This window comes from Jaculus jaculus, chromosome 15 (assembly GCF_020740685.1).
Source record: "Jaculus jaculus isolate mJacJac1 chromosome 15, mJacJac1.mat.Y.cur, whole genome shotgun sequence".
In the NCBI taxonomy this organism is placed as follows: Eukaryota; Metazoa; Chordata; class Mammalia; order Rodentia; family Dipodidae; genus Jaculus; species Jaculus jaculus.
Genome location: NC_059116.1, coordinates 50,585,068 through 50,608,475, shown reverse-complemented (window position 1 = coordinate 50,608,475; position 23,408 = coordinate 50,585,068). Strand labels below are relative to the sequence as shown.

General features: G+C 38.8%; 1 protein-coding gene and 1 pseudogene across 24 annotated transcripts in view; one reads left to right on the top strand and one right to left on the bottom strand.

The window, feature by feature from the left end:
• Dtna (dystrobrevin alpha) overlaps nt 1-23,408 on the top strand; it is a 425,345-nt gene that overhangs the window by 384,039 nt on the left and 17,898 nt on the right. For 13 of the 24 annotated variants that reach the window (XM_045134780.1, XM_045134782.1, XM_045134795.1 and 10 more), the window contains 3 exons: nt 1,552-1,649; nt 5,128-5,241; nt 13,389-13,485. In XM_045134780.1, the coding sequence (XP_044990715.1) occupies nt 1,552-1,649; nt 5,128-5,241; nt 13,389-13,485 (309 nt within the window). Of the gene's footprint in view, nt 1-1,551; nt 1,650-5,127; nt 5,242-13,388; nt 13,486-15,361; nt 17,944-23,408 lie in introns of those variants that run through there. The other 11 variants (XM_045134796.1, XM_045134791.1, XM_045134789.1 and 8 more) reach the window with 3 other exon arrangements.
• LOC123455186 lies at nt 6,693-6,788 on the bottom strand (annotated as a pseudogene).

Genomic DNA, 23,408 nt, shown 5'->3' with positions numbered 1-23,408 from the left:
AGAATCAGGTTTGAATTTTGAGTCTCCAGCTGGCAGAGTCCTGCTGAGGAAGAGTTTCACTGAGAGTCTACCCCTAAGGTCTGTGTGGGGGTAGATCTGAAGTCTAGCCCTACAAGCTATTAAGAGAGCAGATTTGAGCTTTTCAGGTCCTTCATGCTTGCTGATGTTGGTGTTTACTTGCTGCAGTTGTTTCTCTCTGTTTGGACCTATGAAAGGGACCCAGCTTGTTCTGCCATTGATGGAGTTTCCCCTGGATTTTGTAAGCCTAAAATAAAGTCATTCTTCCCATAAGCTGAGTATGGTTGGATGTTTGTCCCAGCAACATGGAACTGATTACAAACTGCTCTAGACCTATAGACAAAAGTGCTCTGACATGATTTAAGATATGTTTGATGAGATGATAATGGATAAAACTACGGCTATAAACTTATTGATTATTAATGCTGGTTGTGTGATGGAGAATAATGAGTTGGCTGCTGAGATATGAAGAAAACAAATGCAAACAAATATATCCATCACTGTAAGTCACATGTAATAACACAGAAGTGCACAAGAGCATGTCAAACAAAAAAGAAAGCCTTATTACCTATATAAATGATGAAATTTTAATGAGAATTTAATTTTATATGCTTTAATTTGTAATTGATACACAATTGTACATATTTGGAGCTTAGTATATTTTGACACATATAAACATTTTTGTTTTGTGTTTTGAGACAGGGTTTCATATCCCATATACCAGGGTAGCCTCTGTGTAGCAGAGGACAGCCTTGAACTCCTCATCTTCCTGCCTCTACCTCCATATACAATGTTTATTGATTGAAGCAGGGTAACTAATGTATATGTCATCTGAAGAATTTATCATCTTTGTGCTTTGGGAACATTCAAAATCCTCTCTTATAGCTATTTTAAAACACACAATAAAAACAACTGAACAACAATTCTAGGTAAAGGGTCATCTGTCTCCATAGCAAGACATTTGTAAAGCCACCTATACTGGAAATATTGCAACAAGCACAAGCATTGTGGGCATGAACTAGCTCCCCAAGTACTTAAGAGAGATGAATAAAAGTGTTCTGTGAGTGGGAGAGAGGGATTAGCAGTTAAGGCAATTGTCTGCAAAGCCAAAGAAACCAGGTTCAATTCCCCAGGACCCATGTAAGCCAGATGCACAAGGTGTTGCATATGTCTGTAATTCGTATACAGTGGCTGAAGGCCCTGGTGCACCCATTCTCTCTCTCTTTTTCTCATTCTCCCCTTTCTCTCTCTCTCTCTCTCTCTCATTTAAATAAATTTATTAAAAATTTTAAAATTATTCTGTGCATTTGCCTGCCAAAGAATTATGTTCCATTTTCCATTACATAGATATGTTCTATACATGCAGAAAAGGTGGTTCTTACAGAAGGAATAACAATTTAATTTTCTCTACTTGCCCTCTTATTTGGATATACTTTCTCCTTCCTTGTCTGTATATCTCATGAGTCTTGACTTAGTAAACACATATGGCTTCCCATTTCCTATATTAAATCATGTCAACTGTGTGCTTACCAGCAGCCAGCTCAGCAGAGGAGTGCCCCTGACATCTCCTTCACCATCGATGCAAATAAGCAACAAAGGCAGCTGATTGCAGAGCTAGAAAACAAGAACAGGTAAGGCCTGGCCACTTACCGGCTTTGTGATCAGTGTGTGGGATGAGGGCTAAAATGTTAAAATCAAAGAGGACATGTATGCAATATCAGGAGACACAGATCAAACCTGGCCTGGGTTTCCATAAACTTCAGTCTCACTTCTTTAAGACACTGAAGTAAAAAGTTCCTGGACCTTAATATCTCATCTAGGTTGCAGAACCCTATTTTCCCACCATCCCTCTGCTTCGACTAGGAAATCAGGACTTCCTTTAAGGAAATAACTACTGAAATCTGCCTCCATGTGGGTCTAGGTATGGTTCTAGAATCAGCAGGACAAGTCTTGAATATTCTGACACCTCTGAATGTGCCTTGATACTCTTTTTACCATTTGCTTCTATATAATTTTGGATTGCATGAGTACATGCTTTTAGGACTAGAAATCAAGGAAAAACAGTTGAAAATGAATAAAGATAGAAAAAAGAGAATTTCATCCTACCCCTGAGTTCATTGATAGCTTCTGTAATTCCTCACCCTACTCCATTCCTGAGGAGTAGCTTATCATCGTGAATTCAGGCCTATGAAACCAGCAGCCTCATGCTTTACAAAGCATCAGGGCTAGACACTTATCTAGGTCACACTCCTGCACCATGGATAGTCACTCCTGCAGTCCCTGGTCTCCATAGCTAAAGAAGAGATTAGAGTTCCTCATTTTACTTCATAGAAGAGTTTCCCTAAGTAATTCATAGACCTGTGTGCTAGTCGGCTTTCTGTTCTTGTGACAAAATCTGTGAGAAATTTAAAAGAAGAAAGGTTTATTTTCACTCACAGGTTCAGAACCTCCAATATATGACTTCATTGCTTTGGGGCCTGTAATCCCTAATGGTAGAAGTATGTAGTGGAGATCTGTTTACCTGCTAGTGACCAGGAGAGAGAAAGAGAGATACTAGGGTTCCAATTCTAATTCAATAGCATGACCCCAACAATCTAACTTCCAGTAGGCCCCACCTTGTGAAGGTCCCATCACCTTCCAATACTACTACAGCCTTCAACACACCCAGTCTAAACTATAGCAACATACCAGTGAGATATTCTTCCTTGTATGACCCATTGAGGAACCATTCATGGATTGGATTAGTAGAAGTAACAAGACCCTGTCACATGCCAGTCTTAGCTTGTCTATGTTAGACCAGTCAATGAAAGTAGCAGAAGGCTGGGGAGATTGCTCAGTGGTTAAAGGCACTTGCATGCAAAGCTTGCCATCCCAGGTTCAATTCCCGAGTACCCACATAAAGCCAGATGAGCAAAGTGATACATATACCTGAAGTTCATTTGCAGTGGAAAGAAGCCCTGTTATACCCATATCCATTGATTCATTCACTCTCTCTCTTCTTGTAAATAAATAAATAATATATTTGTATTTATTTATTTGAAAGCAGATAGAGAGAGAGGGAGAGAGAAGAGAGACAGAGAGAGAATGGGCATGCCAGGACCTCCAGCCACTACAAACAACCTCCAGATGCATGTGTCCCTGTGCATCTGGCTTACATGGGTCCTAGGGAATCAAACCTAGGTCCTTTGGCTTAACAGGAAAATGCATTAACTGCTAAGCTATCTCTCTATCCCTAAATAATATATATATATTTTTAAATAAAAAGAGGAAAGAAAGTAGCAGAAACAAGAAAGGCTGATACTTAGGATTTGAAGCTAACCACCTTAGTACAAATCACCCCTCTATGTTATTGAACTTGAATAAGTCTTCTTAGTAGTCTATGCCTTGATATCTTTATTCATGACAGACAGAGATAATAGTGTCAACATATCATAGAACTATACTAGGATTAAGGAAGTAAGATTAAAAAAATTTACACATCTACCAATGTACATTATACGTCATTTCTTTTTTCCCCCTTACCAAAATGGTCCCTATTTTTTCTTTCCTTGGGGTAAAAGGCTCTATCAGAGTTCTGTCTTTGGAACAGAACTTGTCTTCCTACCAAGAGTACAAGCAACATTAGCCTTAGTGAAAACCTTGGGAGTTTGAGTACACTGTGTGGAGGTGCTGGAAGAGGAAGAGTGTCAGTAGTACATGCCCTGCCCTTCCTGCACAGATCTTCTCGACTGTCGGACATGCAAGATGAGCTTCCATGGAAGACTGAAAGCAAAATTGCTACCATGGAACCTAATAAGGACTACAAGGAATGTTAAAAACCACTGAGTTATAGTCAAACATTCTTACCACACCTGTAAACAGTGTAAAGACTCACTGAAATCAGCCTCCTGATTCTAAATTGTTCATGAAGCAGGTATATGTAAATAAGTCCTAGAAAACTCTCTTCATTGAACTCTACTTCTTTGGTAATTGAGGAAATATAATAATAGCTGTAGGCTGTAGTCACCCTACTGTTACAGAATAGTAGAACTTGTCAATTATCTAGATTTTGGTACCTATGAGCCAACATAAAAGAGTGTAAAGTTCCCAAGAGAAAAAAATTACTAATCACACAGATAAGATCTCTACATACTGTATGCATGCATCACATTTTCACTGTTACCCAAAGATGTAAAATTATGTGTCAAAAATATTTAAAACATGGAAAGCCATCCTTCTTGCTCACCAAGTTTGCTTTCCATTCTCAGTGCTGTTTTCTGTCTAACTAACCCTTGAGTATTTTGTTAAGTAGGAGTCAACAACCTCAGTCCCCTCTCCTAATTACGCAGACTTGTAACATGGCTTAATGGTTTCAGATTCACTTACAGAAAATTTACTTTGAAGAAGTCAGATTGTATTGATTGTTGGCCTAATGACCAACCACAGGGCAGCACCTTGCATCAGTAATAGGCCAACACATCTTAGGCCCTGACAGAGGTCCCACAATAGCACTCTGCAACAGACTCAATCACAGTGAATCCTTTCACAAGCTCTTCCCTTCTAAGGCTGCCTTCATTGAGATCCATTATTTAAGGTAAAAATGTTAAGAAAAATGGGGAAGGTTTTACCTACTCTAGGATTTCTTTGATAAATTCAGTGAGAATTTAATTCTTGGTGAATAAATGAGGTTATTCAGTTTTGTGAAATGAGAACCATTGCCCTTCTTTTTCCTCAAGCACCTCTCACTTGGTAGCCATGAGAACTTCATGGTGTCAGAGTGTAACTATAACTAATAGGAAGACGTATTTTTGTCTCTTAGGCAATGCACTCCTCAGCATTGGCCCCATGGACACAGCATCCTGTTACTTACTAGAGAGATGATAGGGTGAACACATTGTAGAGTCTGCATGGCTTGGAAGTGCTTGAGGTGAAGTCAGTATTCCCTCACTCACAGAACCCAACAAACTACAGCCTCATAGACACAGATCTACTGGGTAGAAAAGGTCAGCTCTGTCTAAACACAGGGCAAATTGATCCCTGCTCCTACCATTATGGCTGTCTGATCTGTTACATACCAGTGTTTTGGAAGGCTGCTGACCCTGGCTTCTCCCCTTCTTTCTCTCTCCCAAGAGAAATCCTACAGGAGATCCAGAGGCTACGGCTAGAGCATGAGCAAGCTTCCCAGCCCACACCAGAGAAGGCACAGCAGAACCCCACCCTGCTGGCAGAACTGCGGCTCCTCAGGTAAGAAGAGGCATTAAGTCCTCTCAGGGTAACAAAGACATTTGAGATCTTTAATAATCTAAAAGCATCCAGCCAAAGTCCTGAACCACTATAGCTGCTGGTGTTTGTTTCAGGGTTTAAAAAATAAAAAAATAGCATGCACATAATTGCTAAGATTGAGCAATTTGGAAAGATTATAATTTATTTTTTTTTATTACAGAGGAAAAGAAACACTGTTCCTTAGATCAGAAAAAAAAATCTCTCCACTAGGGGGAAAAATAATTCAGTTGCTTTTAGTTATCTATACTATCACAATGTGTGTATATTAACATACTCAACCAAGAACATAAGTAGTTAAATAAACACACAGGTTGCTAACTTACGAACTTTATGTATAGCCCACAAAAGGGAATCTGATTTTCTCTAAATCATGATATTTACACAAATATCTTCAAAAATAGATGTACCTCATGACACAGACATGGAATCCCAGCTACCCAGAAAGCTGAGGCATGAGAAATAAAAGTTCAAGGCTTGCTTGGACTACACAGTGAGTTCAAGGTCAGCCTGAGTAACTTAGTGACATCCTGTCTCAAAGTTAAAAAAAAAAAATGGTGAGAGCTGTAGCTCAGTGATAGAGTTCTTGCCTCACATATGTGAAGCCAATGAATTTGCTCTCTAGCACCTCTTTAAAACTAGATGACATACATTCTTATGTAATCATGTTTAATCTGTCACCATAGAATATTAGAATCAGAACAAACCATGGAAGGTCATGACTGAACTTCTGAGAATCCTCAGAGTCAGAAAGCTACATAGTTGTCTGCCTTAGGTGAGAACTTCAGTTACTCCCACAGCTCTCACAGTGCAAAATGTAGAGCTTAGTATAGGCTATGGGCTCCTTCCATGAGACTGGCTTAGCACCATGCCTTGGCTATGACAGATACTCAGGTATATTTATGTAGTGAGTAAAACAAAAGTAAATTCAGAGAAATCCCTTCATAGGAGTTGTGGAGATAGCTCAGCAGTTAAAGGTATTTCCTTGCAATGGCTACCATTCAGGTTCACTTTCCCAGTACCCACATAAAAACAGATGATTTAGCACTTTTTAGTGGTACATGTATCTGGTATTCACTTACAGCAGCAAGAGAATCTGGCACATATGCACGCATACATGCACATATACACCACATGCAAATAAATAAGATATCATTAAAAAGAAATATACTGAGATGGAGAGATAGCTCAGCACTTAAGGTGTTTGCCTGCAAAACCTAATGACCCAGGATTAGATTCCCCAGCAGCCACATAAAACCAGATGTACAAAATGGTGCATGCATTTGGAGTTCATTTGCAACAGCTGGAGGCCCTGGTGTCCCCATCCTCTCTGTCACATTCTCTCTTTCTCTCTCTCTCTCTCTCTCTCTCTCTCTCTCTCCGCTTACAAATATATAAAAAATATTTTGGGTTTTTAAAGGAACACTTCATGAATTTGTGTGTCATCCTTGTACAGGGGCCATGCTAATCTGCTTCATTCTAATTTTAGTATGTGTTGCTGAAGTAAGCACTAAATTTTTTTTTTAAAGAAATATACTGATCTCTCATGAGACAATTTAAATTAGTGAGAATTCCATTCTTCCTATCCTTCAGCTTAGGTGCCAAGTATATTCCATGCACATCTAAAACTAGGAATCACAGTTTCTCCAGTAAGTACAGATGTCTCTTCTAGAAACACATCAAAATTGGTTCTATTTTCTTCAATATAAAAAAAACTACATTCAACTGGCTCTTTCTGGCCTGCTTTTGTTTTATGAAGTCATTGCAATTGTGAGGAACCCATTCTGGTCCAACTCTTCAGACATGTGAATAACAGAGGAGCTCTGCAGTACATGTGGCCTACCCAGACTGCCAGCCCTGCTGCTCTCTGGCTGGGATCCATGTTGCCTCTCCTAGACTTATGACTAGAGCAGACCCATCAAAGACTAGGCTTGTGTAAAGGGGGTTTACATATCCTGTAACTTGCACAAGCTGTTTAATGTGGAGAGATTGCCTCATACTATTGAATAATGGAATACTCTAATCAGTATTTTAATTATTTAATGAACAACTTAATAATTAATAGCATAATGATCTAGTTTAATGGAAACAGAAATTATTCCTTCTCAAACCTATGTGGCTACTGCCCTGCATTCAGTGAGATGTGCTAGAAATTCTTGCACTCTTCTACACTATTTCCTCAAAGAGTAAAAAGGAAAAGATAATGGAGTTTCAATCATCCCCCTCAAAGACATCATAAAAGTGAATGTCTGCCTGACAGTCTTTTGCCAAATTATATCATGTAAGCACTCCACACTCACAATTTCAAAGTCAAGTCAAATCTATGTAAAATATAACTGAATAAGCTAGCATGGGAAATCGGGTAGCATTCATCTACCAGGGTCAGAGTAATGTCTTTTCCCCACCAGGAATGGTGTTTGTATATCTCCTATTGGATTTCAAAAACATTTTCAGTGATTCTCCCATATAGCCTTGCTTTTCAAAGTGTTCAGTTCTATTTGAGTGGTAGTATAGACATCTGTATGAGCCTGAGTTACTGCAGATATATTTTCCAAATGACATTTCCCCATTCCCTAATGGAGCACTCATATAACAGACATAAGTTTCCGTGTTCCTAGCCCTGACATTCGATGACCCCAGATGATCTTAGCAAGGTGTCTAGATTTGCAGGGAACTTCTATGGTACGGGTCCTCCTTATCAGCTGGTGCTCATCTGGTTTGCTTGCCTGCTTCCATGTTCTGTACATCTCTTTGGCTTTTAAAACTATTTCCCTAGATACTTAAATCACACACTAAATGCTTACCCTGTGCTAAGTATTTTCACAATTTGGAGATTGCACATTTCAATAAACCTTGTTCTGGAAAATTTGTGTTTTATTCCTTTATCATCTAAGACTCCCAAAGGGCTCTGAGACAGTGGCCTCATTACTTTGGCCCTGGAGAGGAGTAGCCATGAACAGCACCAATGGACACTCCTCTCTGTAAGTTTGGTAAAGTTCATCACTGCATCCTTCTTATTATGAAAGGAAATGTTTTTCATCAGAGGAAAGGGAAGAGGGAGAAGGGACCAAAGTGTTGCTTTACATGAATGTATAGTTTTATTGTATGTTAATCTTAATATCTCTATGGTTTTTCTAAATTAACACATCTCACATCTTACTTCTACTACAAGAAAACTGAAAGCCATGTTTACTGCTCATATGTGGTTATATATAGACACTTCCTATGTGCTAGTTTGACACTTACTATGGACTAACCTACACATAAGCTGTACTTTTATTATAACAAGCCTAGGAGGTAGACTGTATGTTGCAGTTACCTTCTCATTGCTAGGGAAAAAAAAAAAAAAAAAAACACCTGGCCAAAAGCAGCTAATGTGTAGGAAAAACTTATTTTGGCTTATATTCTCGAGAAGAAGCTTCATAATGGCTAGCAGAGGAAAATATGTCATGAGCAGAGGGTGGATATCATCTCTGCCAGAGCAGGCAAAAAATTAGAAAAGAAGAGTGAGCTGAACTCTAGCCAGAAAAAGCTGCCTCCAGTGGCACACTTCCTCCAGCAAAGCTCCACCTCCCACATTGCCCTTGGCCCCCATAAACTGATGACCATCCAAGATGAAAATTGCAGGGTGTTTAGTCCAACTTCAAAAGTCCCCATAGTTCTTTGTTTTTATCAATCCTTACACTGTTTAAGTATCCCATAGTTCAAAGTCTCTTAACCGTGAGCTATAAAACCAAAACCACATAAGGCACAGAGTAAACACTCACATTGAAAAATGAGACATTGGGCATAATGACAAGGAAAATTGAACCAGTTCAAGACTGAAACAGAGCAAACATCAAATCCTGTAGCTCCAACTGTGATGATTGACAAAATCTCTGGAATTTCAATTCCACCCCTCCAGCTGTACTGCTCTCACTGGGAAAATTCCATCCTGAGTGGACAGCACTCCTTGGCAGCTATCCTGTAGTCCTGACATGTCCAGTAATCCTAGTGTCTACACAGAAACCCACAGTTCACCCCCCTGGGTTTCATTTGGGTTCGTATCTAAGGACTACAATACTGCCTGACATTACCCAGTGGCCATTTCCAAAAACAAACCACATTGCAAAATCAATGACCCTTTCTTTCCTGCATTTGTTATATTCCCATAATACCAGGCTACCAAAGGTGTTAATCCTGGGGGAATTAGACTGTCTTTGAAGAGAAGGACACTCCATTAGATTTTAGGCCCACTGGTTTCAAAAGAGTCAGCATCCTTTCTGCTATCCCAATGCATAACAACTGGCCCAATGTCAATCATGGCAATTTCCTAACAATTGCAGCTGAACCAAGATGTTGTCTCTAGCCTGAAACTTCTCTTTCTTTCTGTGCCACATCCTTTTGCTCACATCTATCCATTATTTTTTTAACTGCTAAGTTCTCAGGACATGGGATGAGCACAGATAGCCTCTCACATAAACTGTTTCTAACTCAATCTGGACAAAACTCTTTCTTTTCCTCATAAGCCAAGCCTGCACAATTAATAGTTCTTTTGCATTTAGTTCTTTCAACTCTGACCAGAATGGCCCATTAAACTCTTCTTACAACACTGCCAGGTATCGCTTAAGCCAAGGCTTCAAATCCTTCCACATTCCTTCCACAAATCAGTTTTGAAAGACCCAAAGCCAAATAGTAAAGTTTCTACCAGCAATGACCCCACTCTCAGTACCAATTTTCTGTCATAGTTACCTTCTCATGGCTGGAACAAAGCACTTGATCAGAAGAAGGTCTGTATTTTAGTTTACAGTTTCAAGGGGAACCTTCAGGATTACAAGGGAAAGCATGGCATGAGCAGAGGCTGGACATCACCTCTGCCACAGCAAGTGAAAAATAGAAGCAGAAGAGTGAGCTGAGCTTTAGCAAGAGTAAGCTAAGTATCACACCCATAAGCCCACCCCAAACAACATACCTTCTGCAACAAGACTCTACCTCCAAAGTTGCCATTACCTGAGGACCAAGTATTCAAAATACATGAATTTATAGGGGACATTTCACTCAAACCATCACACTTTACTTCTTTTATAAATAAGGAAACCAAAATTTACAGAAAAACAAATATAGATATCATGATCCTCCACTTCTAAGTAAATCTGCACATAATTTTTAAGAAAAACACTTTCTTTTTTTAAAACATATTTTGTCCTTTCCTGAATTTCTTTTTTTCTTAATTTATTTACTTATTTATATGAGAGAGATTGAGAGTGAAAGAGGCAGAGATAGAGAGACAGAGAGAGAATGGGCGCGCCAGGGCTTCCAGCCACTGCAAACGAACTCCAGATGTGTGCACCCCCTTGTGCATCTGGCTAACGTGGGTCCTGGGGAATCCAGCCTCGAACCGGGGTCCTTAAGCTTCACAGGCAAGCGCTTAACCGCTAAGCCATCTCTCCAGCCCAAGAAAAACACTTTCATATGACCATGGTCCAATACTCAAAGTCAGGAAGTTAGTGCTTATCTCTATTAACATATTTTATGCAATTCATACTAAAATTATGCAAATTGTCCCAATATTATCGTTAAAAAGTAATTTTAAAAATAGATTTATTTATTTGAGAGAAAGAATGGGCATGCCAGAGCCTTTAGCCACTGCAAATGAACTATATACACATGTGCCACTTGTGTATCTGGCTTACATGGGTACTGGGGAATTGAACCGGGGTCCTTAGGCTTTGCAGGCAAATGCCTTAAGTGCTAAGCCTTCTCTCCAGCCCTATAAAAAAGTAATTTTCCACACACACAAACTTAGAAATAATCTGACAGAATTTTAGAATAAAAAATCATTATTCTATAGATGAATACATTTAGCAATAGGTAGATAAAATTACTAGGCTGGATTTTCTCCTACTACCTCAGCAGGGTGAAGGCTACCCTCTGTATATGCCATTGGACCTATATTTGAAACTTCTGTTGTAAATAATTGTAGAGAAGATTAAATAAAAGCATTGTTAAATGATTTTTAATTGAATTCAATACTATGTTTGTAAAAAATTACTACTATATAATAAATTTATAATAAGATTGATTTAATGTAGACTAAGTCTATGTTAATACTAGTTAACTTTTGCTAATATATTTTAATGCCTCTTTTATTTTTTTCTTACCTATAATATTGGAATTTTGCATGAACCTTCTCAAGGTATTCCTGTAGCCAAAGCACAAATCAGAAATGTTACCAATTCTTGTCACACTGTAGATGTCGTTAGAACATTGTGTGCAGTTGAGGCAGAAAAGAAACAGCTAGGATTTGTCATGCTTCAGAATGGGCAAGACTTAAAACATTAATACTTGCTCTCAAGGAGACAAAGACCAAGTACACTATCATGAAAGCTTCTTGATTTAAAAAGGAGGCATTTGTAAAGGGAGTTAAAGAATTGCTTTGGGGTAATCTATTAAGTGGCAAGAAAAGTTCAAAATACATATATATTCACAACAAATTGAGATATTCATAAATTTTGAATTCATATGTCATTGTAAAGAATGCTAATATTAAACCATATTAGAAATGTTTCATTTATACCTCTCTGCTGAAAGCATAATGGGCCAAATTAACTGTGACATCTTTATATTGTATATTTCACTTCATAGACCCTGTTATAACTCCACTTAGTATGATGTATGCCATTGAGATATAGCCATTCATACATTAAGATATAAATGATAAGGTATCCACACATTTTTAGAATGTAAGTTCTAAGATTTCAAAATTCAGGCAAAAGCCTTTGGGACAAGAAAAAAATGTACATATTATTTATTCAGTAATAATCATAAAATAGGACTTGATATGATTTGGAAAATATACATGCACTTCAGAAAAATTTATTTTATTTTTTGTAGCACTGGGGACTGAAACATGAGGCCTTGAGCATGCTAGGCAAGTGCTTTACCATAAAGCTACATCTTTAGCCTTCCTTTTACTTTTTATTTTGAGCCAAAGTCTTACTAAGGTGCCCAGGCTGGACTGGAACTTACTCCGTAGCTTGAGCAGATCTTCAATTTGTGATCCTCTTGTCTCAGCCTTTCAAGTAGCTGGGATTGCAGACTTGCACAACCAGGACTGACTAATACTTCTTCATACTGTTCATTTTTCTTCACTTGCAAGCATATTTTGGTACCTATCAATGTCAACAAAAGTTAAAGTATAGATTATCCTTAGTGATCTCCAATCTTGCTGGCAGTTTAATAGAAATTCAATAATATAAATACAAACTTTATATGTGGTTTTCAGTTGTAGAAAAATCATTTAGGATCTCCTCCAATTTGACTTCATTTTATGAAAACAAACCCAAACCAAATAATTTAGATGGATTATAAATATTGCCATTAATCTTATGTCTGAAGAGTGCCAAGTCTTCATGCTGAAGATGGAACCAGTTTTGAATGTACATTACTAAATCAGAGTTCCAAATGCCAAGGTAATACATATTTTCTGTGAACTTACAAAATTACATTGGACTTGAAACATCTGTGGGACCGGCCCTTTTCAGTGACAGTTTGATATTTGTTTGGTTATTGAAGCCACTGGCAAAGAGGAAGGCCTGCTATGTAGCAAGCATTTGGAAATTATTTAAATTTGTTTAATTAGTTAATTTTGCAAGCAGAGAGACAGGGAAAGACAGTGAGAGAGGAGAAGAGAAAGAGAGAGAGTAGGCACACCAGGGCATCAGCCACTGCAAACAAACTCCAGATGCATGTGCCACCTTGTGCAGCTAGCTTTATGTGGGTGCTGGGGAACTGAACCCAGGTCCTTAGGCTTTGCAGGCAAGTGCTTTAACCACTGAACCATCTCTCCAGCCTGGAAAATATTTTATTAAAAGGTTTACTCATGAAAGGTTATTTCATTCAGAAAATGAAAGTGTTCAATGGATTTTTATTCTGTTTAAATTGAGTATAGCTTCTTTGAAATACAAGTTCACCTCTAGCTTCAACCATTCCTCAGGAAATCACTCACCTGGTGGCCATCTCAGAGGCTTGTCATGCCCTTTTTGAAATACTTCACTAGTCCCCTAAGTCAGGAAATGGAAGTAGCTTAAAGAGGTGAACGCTGCCTCTGATGATAGTGGCTTCTTTCTTAGACAGCGCAAGGATGAGCTGGAACAGAGGATGTCTGCTCTCCAGGAGAGCCGAAGAGAGCTGATGGTCCAGTTAGAAGGTCTCATGAAGCTACTAAAGGTAAGGCACTTCAAATAAAGAGCTTTCCAACTTGTCACTAAAGCATTTTTAATGGTTGAACATAATGTCCAAGGGGTTCTTCCAATTATTATCCTTGCTATCCCCCAAAATGCTGTTGCAAGTTTAAATATTGAACTGTCTTAGGCCCATGAACAGTAGTTATCAGCTGCAACAGTCCTTCTTCCCACTTCCTGGAATCAGACTGCTGAAGGCCTCATGGCAACTTCTTGCTCTATCCCCAGTTGCTTTATCTCAGTAGACATGCAATTGGATTAGAAATACTTTTTATAAAATATTTATTTATTTATTTATTTGAGATAGCGGTAGATAGAGAGAGAAGGAGAATGGGTGTACCAAAGCCTCTAGCCGCTACAAATGAACTCCAGACATGTGCCATCTTGTGCATCTGGCTATATGTGGGTACTGGGGAACTGAACCTGGGTTCTTTGGTTTTGACAGCAAATGCCTTAACTGCTAAGCCATCTCTCCAGCCCACAGAAGTATTTCAACTTTTATAGCTTTTAGCAAGTCTAAGTTGAACAAAAGCTAGTGTCTAATTCAGAAAAGTAAAATGTAGCCACTAAACAGTCTTGGCAATGATTGTTTTATTAAGAGGAGTAACTTTGATCAATTGTGCAGCTGTAACAAGTTATGTGACTTCTGTGGGTCACAAGTGCAGACTGTCAATAGGGTTATTTCCTTACTTCTGTATGGATGGAACATCTTTTAGATGAATGATAAAAGTCCCTATAGAGTTCTGTAATGTTATTCCATTGTAAGTGGCATTCCATCTTCAATAAAGTCTATGTCCTTTTATAATAAGGTCTATTTCCTTCAACAGTATATACTAAATTACTTTGTAAGTCAACAGTAGATGAATGATGGTCACATGCCCACAGGCAGCCCAGGTGCCAGTGCCATGTGGCCATCTTGCCCAATAGAAGCAAGCATGGAGATCTGATAGGAGAATGATGGAAGGAATGTCCCTGTGCAGTCACTCTGAGACAGGTTATCCCAACATTTGGTTCATGCATTCCCCCATGCCTCCCCCACGCGATCATTTGTTGTTTCTCTGTTGTCATTTTCTTTCCTTTCTCATTCTCTGTATTTTCTTTATTCCTTTTCTTGCTTTCCATTCTTTGTTTCTGTCCTTATGTCTTTCATTCTCATAACAAATAGTTTTTGAAGCCTTCTGTCCCAGATACTGCACTTGTAACATTTCTTTCCTTTTGCTTGTCTTATTCCTTAGCCAGCATTTTTGGCCATCAGTGCCTTCTTCAATAATCCATTTGGGAAATACTTTACTCAACAAAATTTACTCTTCAGGACATTAAATATATAAGGTGTATACTTGGGGGTTGTTTATTTGGGAGGCTATCTGCGGCAAGGCATGACTGTGTCATGCATAGTCTACTGCTGTTTCTGGCCTATTATCTCATTTGATGCAACAGAAAACTCTTCTCTGATTCACTTTCAAAATATCTCAGATAAAGAGGTCTGAACCCATCTTGCCCTTTCCCAAATGGCAGGAAGTTTTCACAAATCTCTGCTGGTATTCTTACAGTTTCTGCCACCATAGGGGTGAGATAAGTGTCTATCAGCCATCTTGGTATTAACGGGGTCCAACTAAACATAAAGTTTGTGTGAATACATGCAAGTGCTGGGACAGAGTCAGATCAGACACATGGATAAAAGGAATGGGTCTGTTGTCTCAAATAGCTACATAGGCTTGGAACTGAAGTTGCAGTGGTGGCAGGGGCCCAGGCAGATGTGCAAAACCATGCAGATGTCTCCACCTCTTGCTGTTCTTCACACTGTATACATGCTTACTGGAACCCTGGGTAATCTAACTGTTATCGATTCAATCTTTCTGTAGGAAGAAGAGCTGAAGCAGGGAGTAACTTATGTCCCCTACTGCAGGTCTTAACTAACAGTGGAGGGACCTGCCGTCCTGCTGTCTTTCTCATTGCTTTTGCCTCTAATGTATGTTCATGCTTCCATTTGGAACGAAAAAAAACCATACTAATTTGCTTCCATTTCAATGTAGTGCTTGAATTCAAATTATAAAATTTAGTATTTTGTTATAACTATCACTGCTGAAAATTATTACATGTTTTAGAAGAGGAACAAATTGTAATTCACTGGAAAGGCATAAGCTTTAAGCTTGTTTTAAGTTCTTCAAGGTTGTTGATCAGACCCCTCCTTTACAAAGACAGACAATGGAGTTATGCAGATATTAATGTTATCTCAAAACCTACATCACACATGGGGAAACCCTCCACACCACACATATCTAATTCAGTTTTCATATAACTGAAAACATGGAAACTCTTCATAAGAATCAAGCAAGTCTCTTTCCATCACATACTTACTTGATCCTGCCACTCACTTATCATACAAATGTGCTTAGTTGTGGACGTCAATAGTCAATAACTGACTGCCTACCTCACATCTTTTTGAATTTTCCCTAGAGCAAAATCCCACCTATTAGTTGCTAAGAATCTGTAAGTTTATAGGAAACTTTCAGCCCTTCTTTTCTTACCAAAAACTTTTCTGTTCTGGAGGTTCATAAAATTACTACACATTTTTTTTTTTTCCTGGAGATAAGGGCATAATGACTCTGTAACCATGTCTGCACTAGAGCCCTGTGTCTGACCTTGTGGCCAGCTTCAGAAGTAAGCAGAAAGACCATCAGACTCAGAAAAGTATGCTCTATTAGAGCAAAGCAAAGGAGTTTTCCTGAACTGTACATGGATCAAACTGTATGACAACGCACCCACTTACCAACATTGTTTCAAAGTTTCACATTATTTCCATTGAGCAACTAGAACTGCAGCCTGTCAGTCTTGACAGATCTTTTAATTCTTCTGTACTCTCTCTTCTATTATTCATTGTATGTGTTTGTGTGTAACAAATAATGTTTGGAAAACACTGGACACTTTTTTTACTCTTCATTCCCATGGTCTGTTAAAAAGGAAAGTGTTAAACCAATCTGTAATGTCAGTCAATAAAGACAATGTACTGCATTGTTTCATATTTTGTGAAGAAAAGTTACTAAACTTAAGTCAAATTTTAACAAGCTATTAACATAGTTCCCTTGTGTTAAGGTCATACTGCATTGTAGCCTGTATCATTATCCATAAGTGAATTCATGGGGTGTTGTTACTGTACTTAGATCATGGTAGAGCAAAATGCCCATCTCATATTTCTCTCTCCAAACACCTTTACCCTCTTATTTTGCATGTGCATAAAAAAGAAAACACTTTTCTAATATAACCATCCTCCTCCTAGAAAACACAGAGAGAGGTTCTTGCTTTAAAAGTCAGTTTCTTGGGGATTCTTTCCCTACCATTTCCAAGGGAACACATTCTAAAGGCATCTGTGATCCAGGACAGAGCCAAACCATGGGAATGCCAATAAGGTGAAACCTTGTGTCATCTATTTCCAGTCTCTCTCTCTTTCTCTCTCTCTCTCTCTCTCTCTCTCTCTCTCTCTCTCTCTCTCTCTCTCTCTCTCTCTCTCTCTCTCTGTTTCTCTCCAGACTCCTTCCCAGCCTCTGCATCTAGGAGTTTCCCCACAATGGAGACAACAGTACTACCCAGACACCAATAATATATTGTCTGGGGAGGGCAGCAGAGTTTGCCTTGTTCACTCATATGTACTTGCTTTTCTTCTCAAGCCTCTCTCCAAAAGAGACCTGAGGCAGCTTACATATATTATATAAACAGTGACCCTATATGAAGCTGAAATGGAAAAATACAAAATGAAAGAAAAGAAAAGGGTGCTATGCCTATCCTAAGAGACAAGATTGTCTTTAGAGCTTGCTATCAATGAAGAAAAATATGATCTATGGTTTATCAGTACATAAGCACAACTTCTTAAGAAATCAAAATATCTTCAGCATACAGTAGTAAAGTCTTCATTCAGAGCTTTATAGAAATGTATTGGATAATGAAATAGAAAAAATTGCAGTTAGAGAATTCATAAGATGGCTTCTTATACTGATGTTCAATCAAAACTCAAAGCATAAATTCTAGCCCTACAGAGACAGTTCTATAAGTAAATAAAGACATGCCATCCAAATCTACAGACTTCACATGGCATAACATGATCTAAGGAGAGAATTTAGAGGTTTTACAATGACATCTGCTTCTAAATTCTGTGTATTTATGAGCCTTTCCCCCTTTAGGGATATTCTCTTTGTAAAACCAAACTTAAAACACCCACACAAAAATTGTGCTTGATTTAATAACTTCTATTTGCTTTATAATAAATCTGTGTGTTCAATGTGGTGTTTTATTATTCTGGTACATATAATTCCTACTTACAGTGTTTCTTGTTGTAGGTAATGCATGAATTTATCCCTCTTGAGGAGAGAACAGGAATTTAAAAAGAGTGCCTGTAATATAATATGATTATGGTATCACAAGCAATAAATTGTTTTTTATAAAACTTGAATTGAAGTTATCCTACCCTTTTTATTCTTCGTGTGCCATCAAGCTTTATTGAAGAAGCCACAAAGAGAACACTCATAAAAAATGTTTAATGATGAGGTCATATGGGACGTAATTTGCACTAATAGCATGTTCCAGAGTTTTTTGTGTATTTCCAGTTCTTAACATTACCTACCAGTCTATACCCTGACTTCAAGCTTAAAACAAAAAATCTCAGCAATAATTTTCTAAAAGGATTACAGGGGCAAGACCTAAATAATAGTGGCCTTTAGTTCCTCCTCACAGCTGTGAGATTCTGATCTAGTAAACTATCACTGATAATTTATCTCAACTACACTGATAATATGTGGATCATGGCATAGTTGTATATATTTTAAAGATAATGGGCATAAAGCACTGTGAGAATCTCAATTGTAAGTACTCATGAATTTATGAGTACATGTGCATACAACTTCTCAAATTTGATTTATAGTTTACACAAACACACAATTCACTTCCTTTCCACATGGTTAACTAACAGTGTTTCCATCAGGGGAAGAAATTTGAACCTGACTTTCAGTTTGTTCAGATCTCATTTAATTTACCTTTGACAATAGAAAGAAGTCATTTCACTGTACAGGAAATACCAGAAGCTATAGAATTATATTTGCTGGTTTCTGGTGACATCAGGTATGACCCTAGATATGCTAATATCTGCAGAGTGTTACTCTCAGCCCATTCCTGAATAGATATTTTTAAATAGCTAATAAAGTAAAGGGCTAAGCATGTCACATGTTCATATGTTGTACAACATGCCATCCAAGATCTTCCCTGGAAGTTTATCATATACATTTTCATGAGAGAACTTAATTTTAGTCAAGGATCACAGGCAGATTTGTCTTTATTTGGAGAGATTTTTTCTATTTAAAATATATATACTAAGGATTCATTTGAAAACTACTACATTTGAAGACTTTGAATCAAATGGTTCTATTATTGGGAGGATAATGTATATGATGGGGGTCTAGCATCACTCTACATTCCTTCCTGTCCCATTCTCATCTCTGTACTTGTGAACTTAGGAAATTACAATCATTCAGGCTCCTACTTCTTCCAAATACAGTATGGAATGTGAGAAGTCCACAAAGGACTAACTTACCAGCCAGGGTTTCACTTCTTAACAACTTTCTTCATCCTTCCTCCTTGGTGGATTTTCTGTGGAATTAAGAACCAGTCAAAAGCAAGGAGAGGAATAATTCAGCTCATAGGTAGCCATCTTAAATATGCCACTATCTAGTATTGAAAAATGTACTCTCTCTCTCTCTCTCTCTCTCTCTCTCTCTCTCTCTCTCTCTCACTACACACACAGACACACACACCCCAGAGTTAGATGGTTCAACAATTAGACATTTGCCCCTTTCCCTTAAAGCATTTTTTATTTATAGATCTGAGTAGAACCTAAAATATTTCCTGAGGAGAAAGACAGAAAAATTATTAATCTTACCAGACCTGTTAAAAATTTATATGATAGCAGGTTGAGCGGACACAGAAGATGGCATGTGGAGATTAATTTTTCATTTATTCTCTAGGAAGATAGCTATTTTAAATTTGCCAGCTTTGATTTATGTTTCCTTCTTCCATAAATCAGTTCTCTCCTTTGGAATGTTAGATCCATATATTGATCTACATGGACCATTTTTCCTTAAGTCTTTGCTCCATTAATCATTGAGTAATTTCTAGGGAAAACCATTGACAATGAATATCCACTATAACTCTCTGGAAGTTGTCATCAGACAGCCATGTTGGATGACCAGGTTAACCAGAAAAGCCATCACCCACAATGGGTGCTAAAAAGATACTGGGTGTCAAGTTGGTCAGTGTCCTGACACAAAAAAGTGAGACCATGATCACTAAGGCGACCAGCATCTCACCTCAAGAAGTCTGCATAAAGAATAGACGTGACTTGGGAGGTGCAAATTGCAGATATAATGTAGCTGAATCTTTTCTTCAAACAGAATCTGTCACCAAACATAATCAGACTACTTGAAATTGTACAAGGGCTAGAAAGATTTCTCAGTAGTTAAAGTCACTTGCTTACAATGCCTGACAGCCAGGGTTTGATTCCACAGTACCCACATAAATCCAGGCACAGAAAATGACACAACCTCTGTCTCTCTGAGGAATGATCCACTAGCCAGAGTCCATGAAGGGGTCTTCAGAGTCCCTGGGCCCAGCCAGGAGCCCTGCCACTCTGGCTCCATTTCCTGACTGAAATGTTTCACTCCCAGAGCCTTGGGATCTACAACTGCACATTCAGGGTCAATGCTCAATTTACAGGATCATGGAGATAAATCAACAGAAATGTGTATAAAGCCCTATGGGTATGATAAATGCAGTGGCAAGAGGCCCTAGTGACCTCACTCACATACTCTTTGTTGTTCACATGTGCTTGTTCTCCCATAAATAAATATTTTTTAAAAGAAAATAAAGGTTTGCTCCAATTAGGGATTAGCTTGGAACAGAATAGCTATTAGTTATTTACACATTGGTGTAATTTATATTTACCAGTCGCGTTTCCCTTAGCACATAACCTCAATTTTTTTCTTTCTTAACACAGAACCACTAACAAGAGTTTTGGAGAGAAGAAAGAGATAGTAAGGAGTAGGGAAAGTTGACTTTAAAGAACAGGTATTAATCAGGGAGAAGTAGGGCTGGGAATGCTTCAGATACATGACTCCATGGAAAAGTCCAGCGCACTAGACACAGGGGAAAGGCTCAAACAAAGGAAGGAGAAGGTGAGGCCCATGCCCCTCTGTGCAAATGCTGCCCGAGGAAAAAGCCCCACAAGTCCTCCGTGCTAGAGAACCTGGTATAACAGTGCAACAACTGGTGTCAGCTAAACTCAATAGGGCCAAATGAGGAATATTGTTCCCAACCCCAATATCTGATAGTGCCAGGTCCAGGTACATGCCAGAACTCAAAATGATTCTGTTTTCCAAAAGATCATGTGATGCTGATACCATATTAGCAGCTTCACTTTTTACTTTGGCCAAAGTTATGAACATGCATTTGTCACAGCTTTTTAAAAAATATTTTATTTTTATTTATTTATTTGAACAAGCGAGAGAGATACAGAAATAGGCAGGGAGAGTGAGAGAGAGAATAGGCACACCAGTGCCTCCAGCCACTGCAAACAAACTCCAGATGCATGTGCCCCCTTGTGCATCTGGCTTACGTGGGTCCTGGGTAGTCAATCCTGAGTCCTTTGGCTTTGCAGGCAAGTGCCGTAACTGCTAAGCTATCTCTCAAGCCCCATCACAGCTTTTTTTTTTTTATTTTGAAGTTGTGGTGAAGAGATTATTACTCTGGTGAACATCCCAAAGGACCTCCTGCAATACTAGGCACCCATACCTTTCCACAACCCAGAAACTACAAAGTATTCCCTGGCCCAGCATGAAGCCCTGGGGTCCTATTCCAACAGGGTACCATGGTGGGGCCACAACGGAATCCTTTCAGTCTTCAGGTTTAATGAAGCAAGCATAGAAGCACAAGATGGCTGGTAACAGCTTCCACAGTCCTGAAACTCTTGAAATGCTATGGGAAAGCCCTTGGCACTGTGAGCTCAGAGACCTTAGGTAACCCAGTTATTCCTTATGAGCTATGGTTTAGCCTACATAATAGCAGTGATAATTCTTCATATGGTTGTTACAGTATTTGGGATTAAGATGTTTTATAAACTGCAAGTTGCTTTCAAATGTGATCTTATCCTTTCTACTCTTTAAAGAAAATGAAATAAAACACTGTATAAAACTGCTTTTCAAAGTACATATGAAAGTGGAGATGAATCATTACTGTGAATTTCTAGCAAAGATGATCCAGCATCACCAGGCAGACAGGGTGATCCACACCAAAAGGAACCCACTTTTACAACCTCTGTCCCACTTCCCACCTTCAATTTCCACTCTCTTCTGTGACTGGAGTCTATTAGAATGGGAATAGATAATAATGGCTCAAGAGCTATGCTGAAGCCCTAAAATGAAAAGGATGCATCGACAGGGTAGCCAGTGATAAGCTCCCCCTGTGGCAGCTTGCCAACCTCTGTCTCTCTGAGGAACAATCCACTAACCAGAGTCCATGAAGGGGTCTTCAGAGGCCCTGGGCTCAGTCACCAGCCCTTCCACTCTGGCTCCATTTCCTGACTGAAATGTTTCACTCCCAGAGTCTTGGGATCTACAACTGCACATTCAATGTCAATGCTCAATTCAGAGGATCATGGAGACAAATCAACAGAAATTTGAATAAAACCCTTTGGGTATGATAAATCTTTATTCCAAGGTGAAGTTGCCTACTATTGGCATGAATGGGGCTCAGTGTTAGCTCAGAGGCAAAAGGTTTCAAGGTAATGAGTGGGCTGAGCTGCTGTTTTGAGGGGAATCAGAGCCCTCTTTAAGCAGGCTAAGGAAATCAGGCTACAATGCATCTCTACCCAGCAAACTTGTCTTCCATGAGCCTGGACAGACTGTTTCAAGGTACTGTTATGAGTGTAAGAATGGAATCCTCAGCCCACTGAGCACCACATGGGTTCTGTGTTCTGCCCTGTTTAACTTCATTTTATTTCTGGATTTTCCTCACTTTATACATTTGACAGTGATGTGTGATGCTGGGGCCTGGGAAGCTAACAGCATGGTGTTAATCAGGTCTGTGCTGTGTGTTTAACTGCAAGCAGCCAAACCCAAAGCAAAGGTCTAAATATAAGATTCCAGAGCAGTACTCTCTTGGTGCAAATCTAGAACTTTGAATGAATAAACAATGAAGCCCTTGGCCTTGCTGGCGAGGAGTTCTCAGTTTGGCTGATAAGACCCAACAGACTGAGATGGAACTAATATGAGCCCCTAGTCTGCTGTGTGTGCACTCCAGGGTCCCCTTGCATGTTATTACATGCATGTTTGATTGTCTTCCCTTTCTACTAACTATTAAATCCAAGAGACTGATTTCAAGAGACCCCAGCATAAATACTTGTTTAAATCCTCTATTCTCACTCTCCCACTTGACTATGGCTTTCTCAGAGCAAAGACAAGGGTGTTTGTCACAGGAAATTGTAACCAAAAATAAAAGGTAATAAAAGACAAAATCTCACTCCTCGCTCCAGTCAAGATGACTTTTATCAAAAAGTCAATGGATAGCAAGTGTTGGCAAGGATGGAGAAAAGGGAAGACCTACACACTGCTGGAGGGGGAATGTAAACTAGTAAAAAATCATAAGATAGAATTGTTCTAAGATGGGGTAACACCACTACTAAATGACACCCCAAGGAAATGAAGTAAGCCACTTTTTAGCACTTTGGCTATGATCAAGTGTAGGAAATAAAATCAGTATGTCAGGAGACAGCTGCACTCCCATGTTGATTGCAACACTGATCACAGGAGGCAGGAATAGGAACTGCCCATCAACTCATAAATAGATAAAATAAAGTATTACATATACACATAA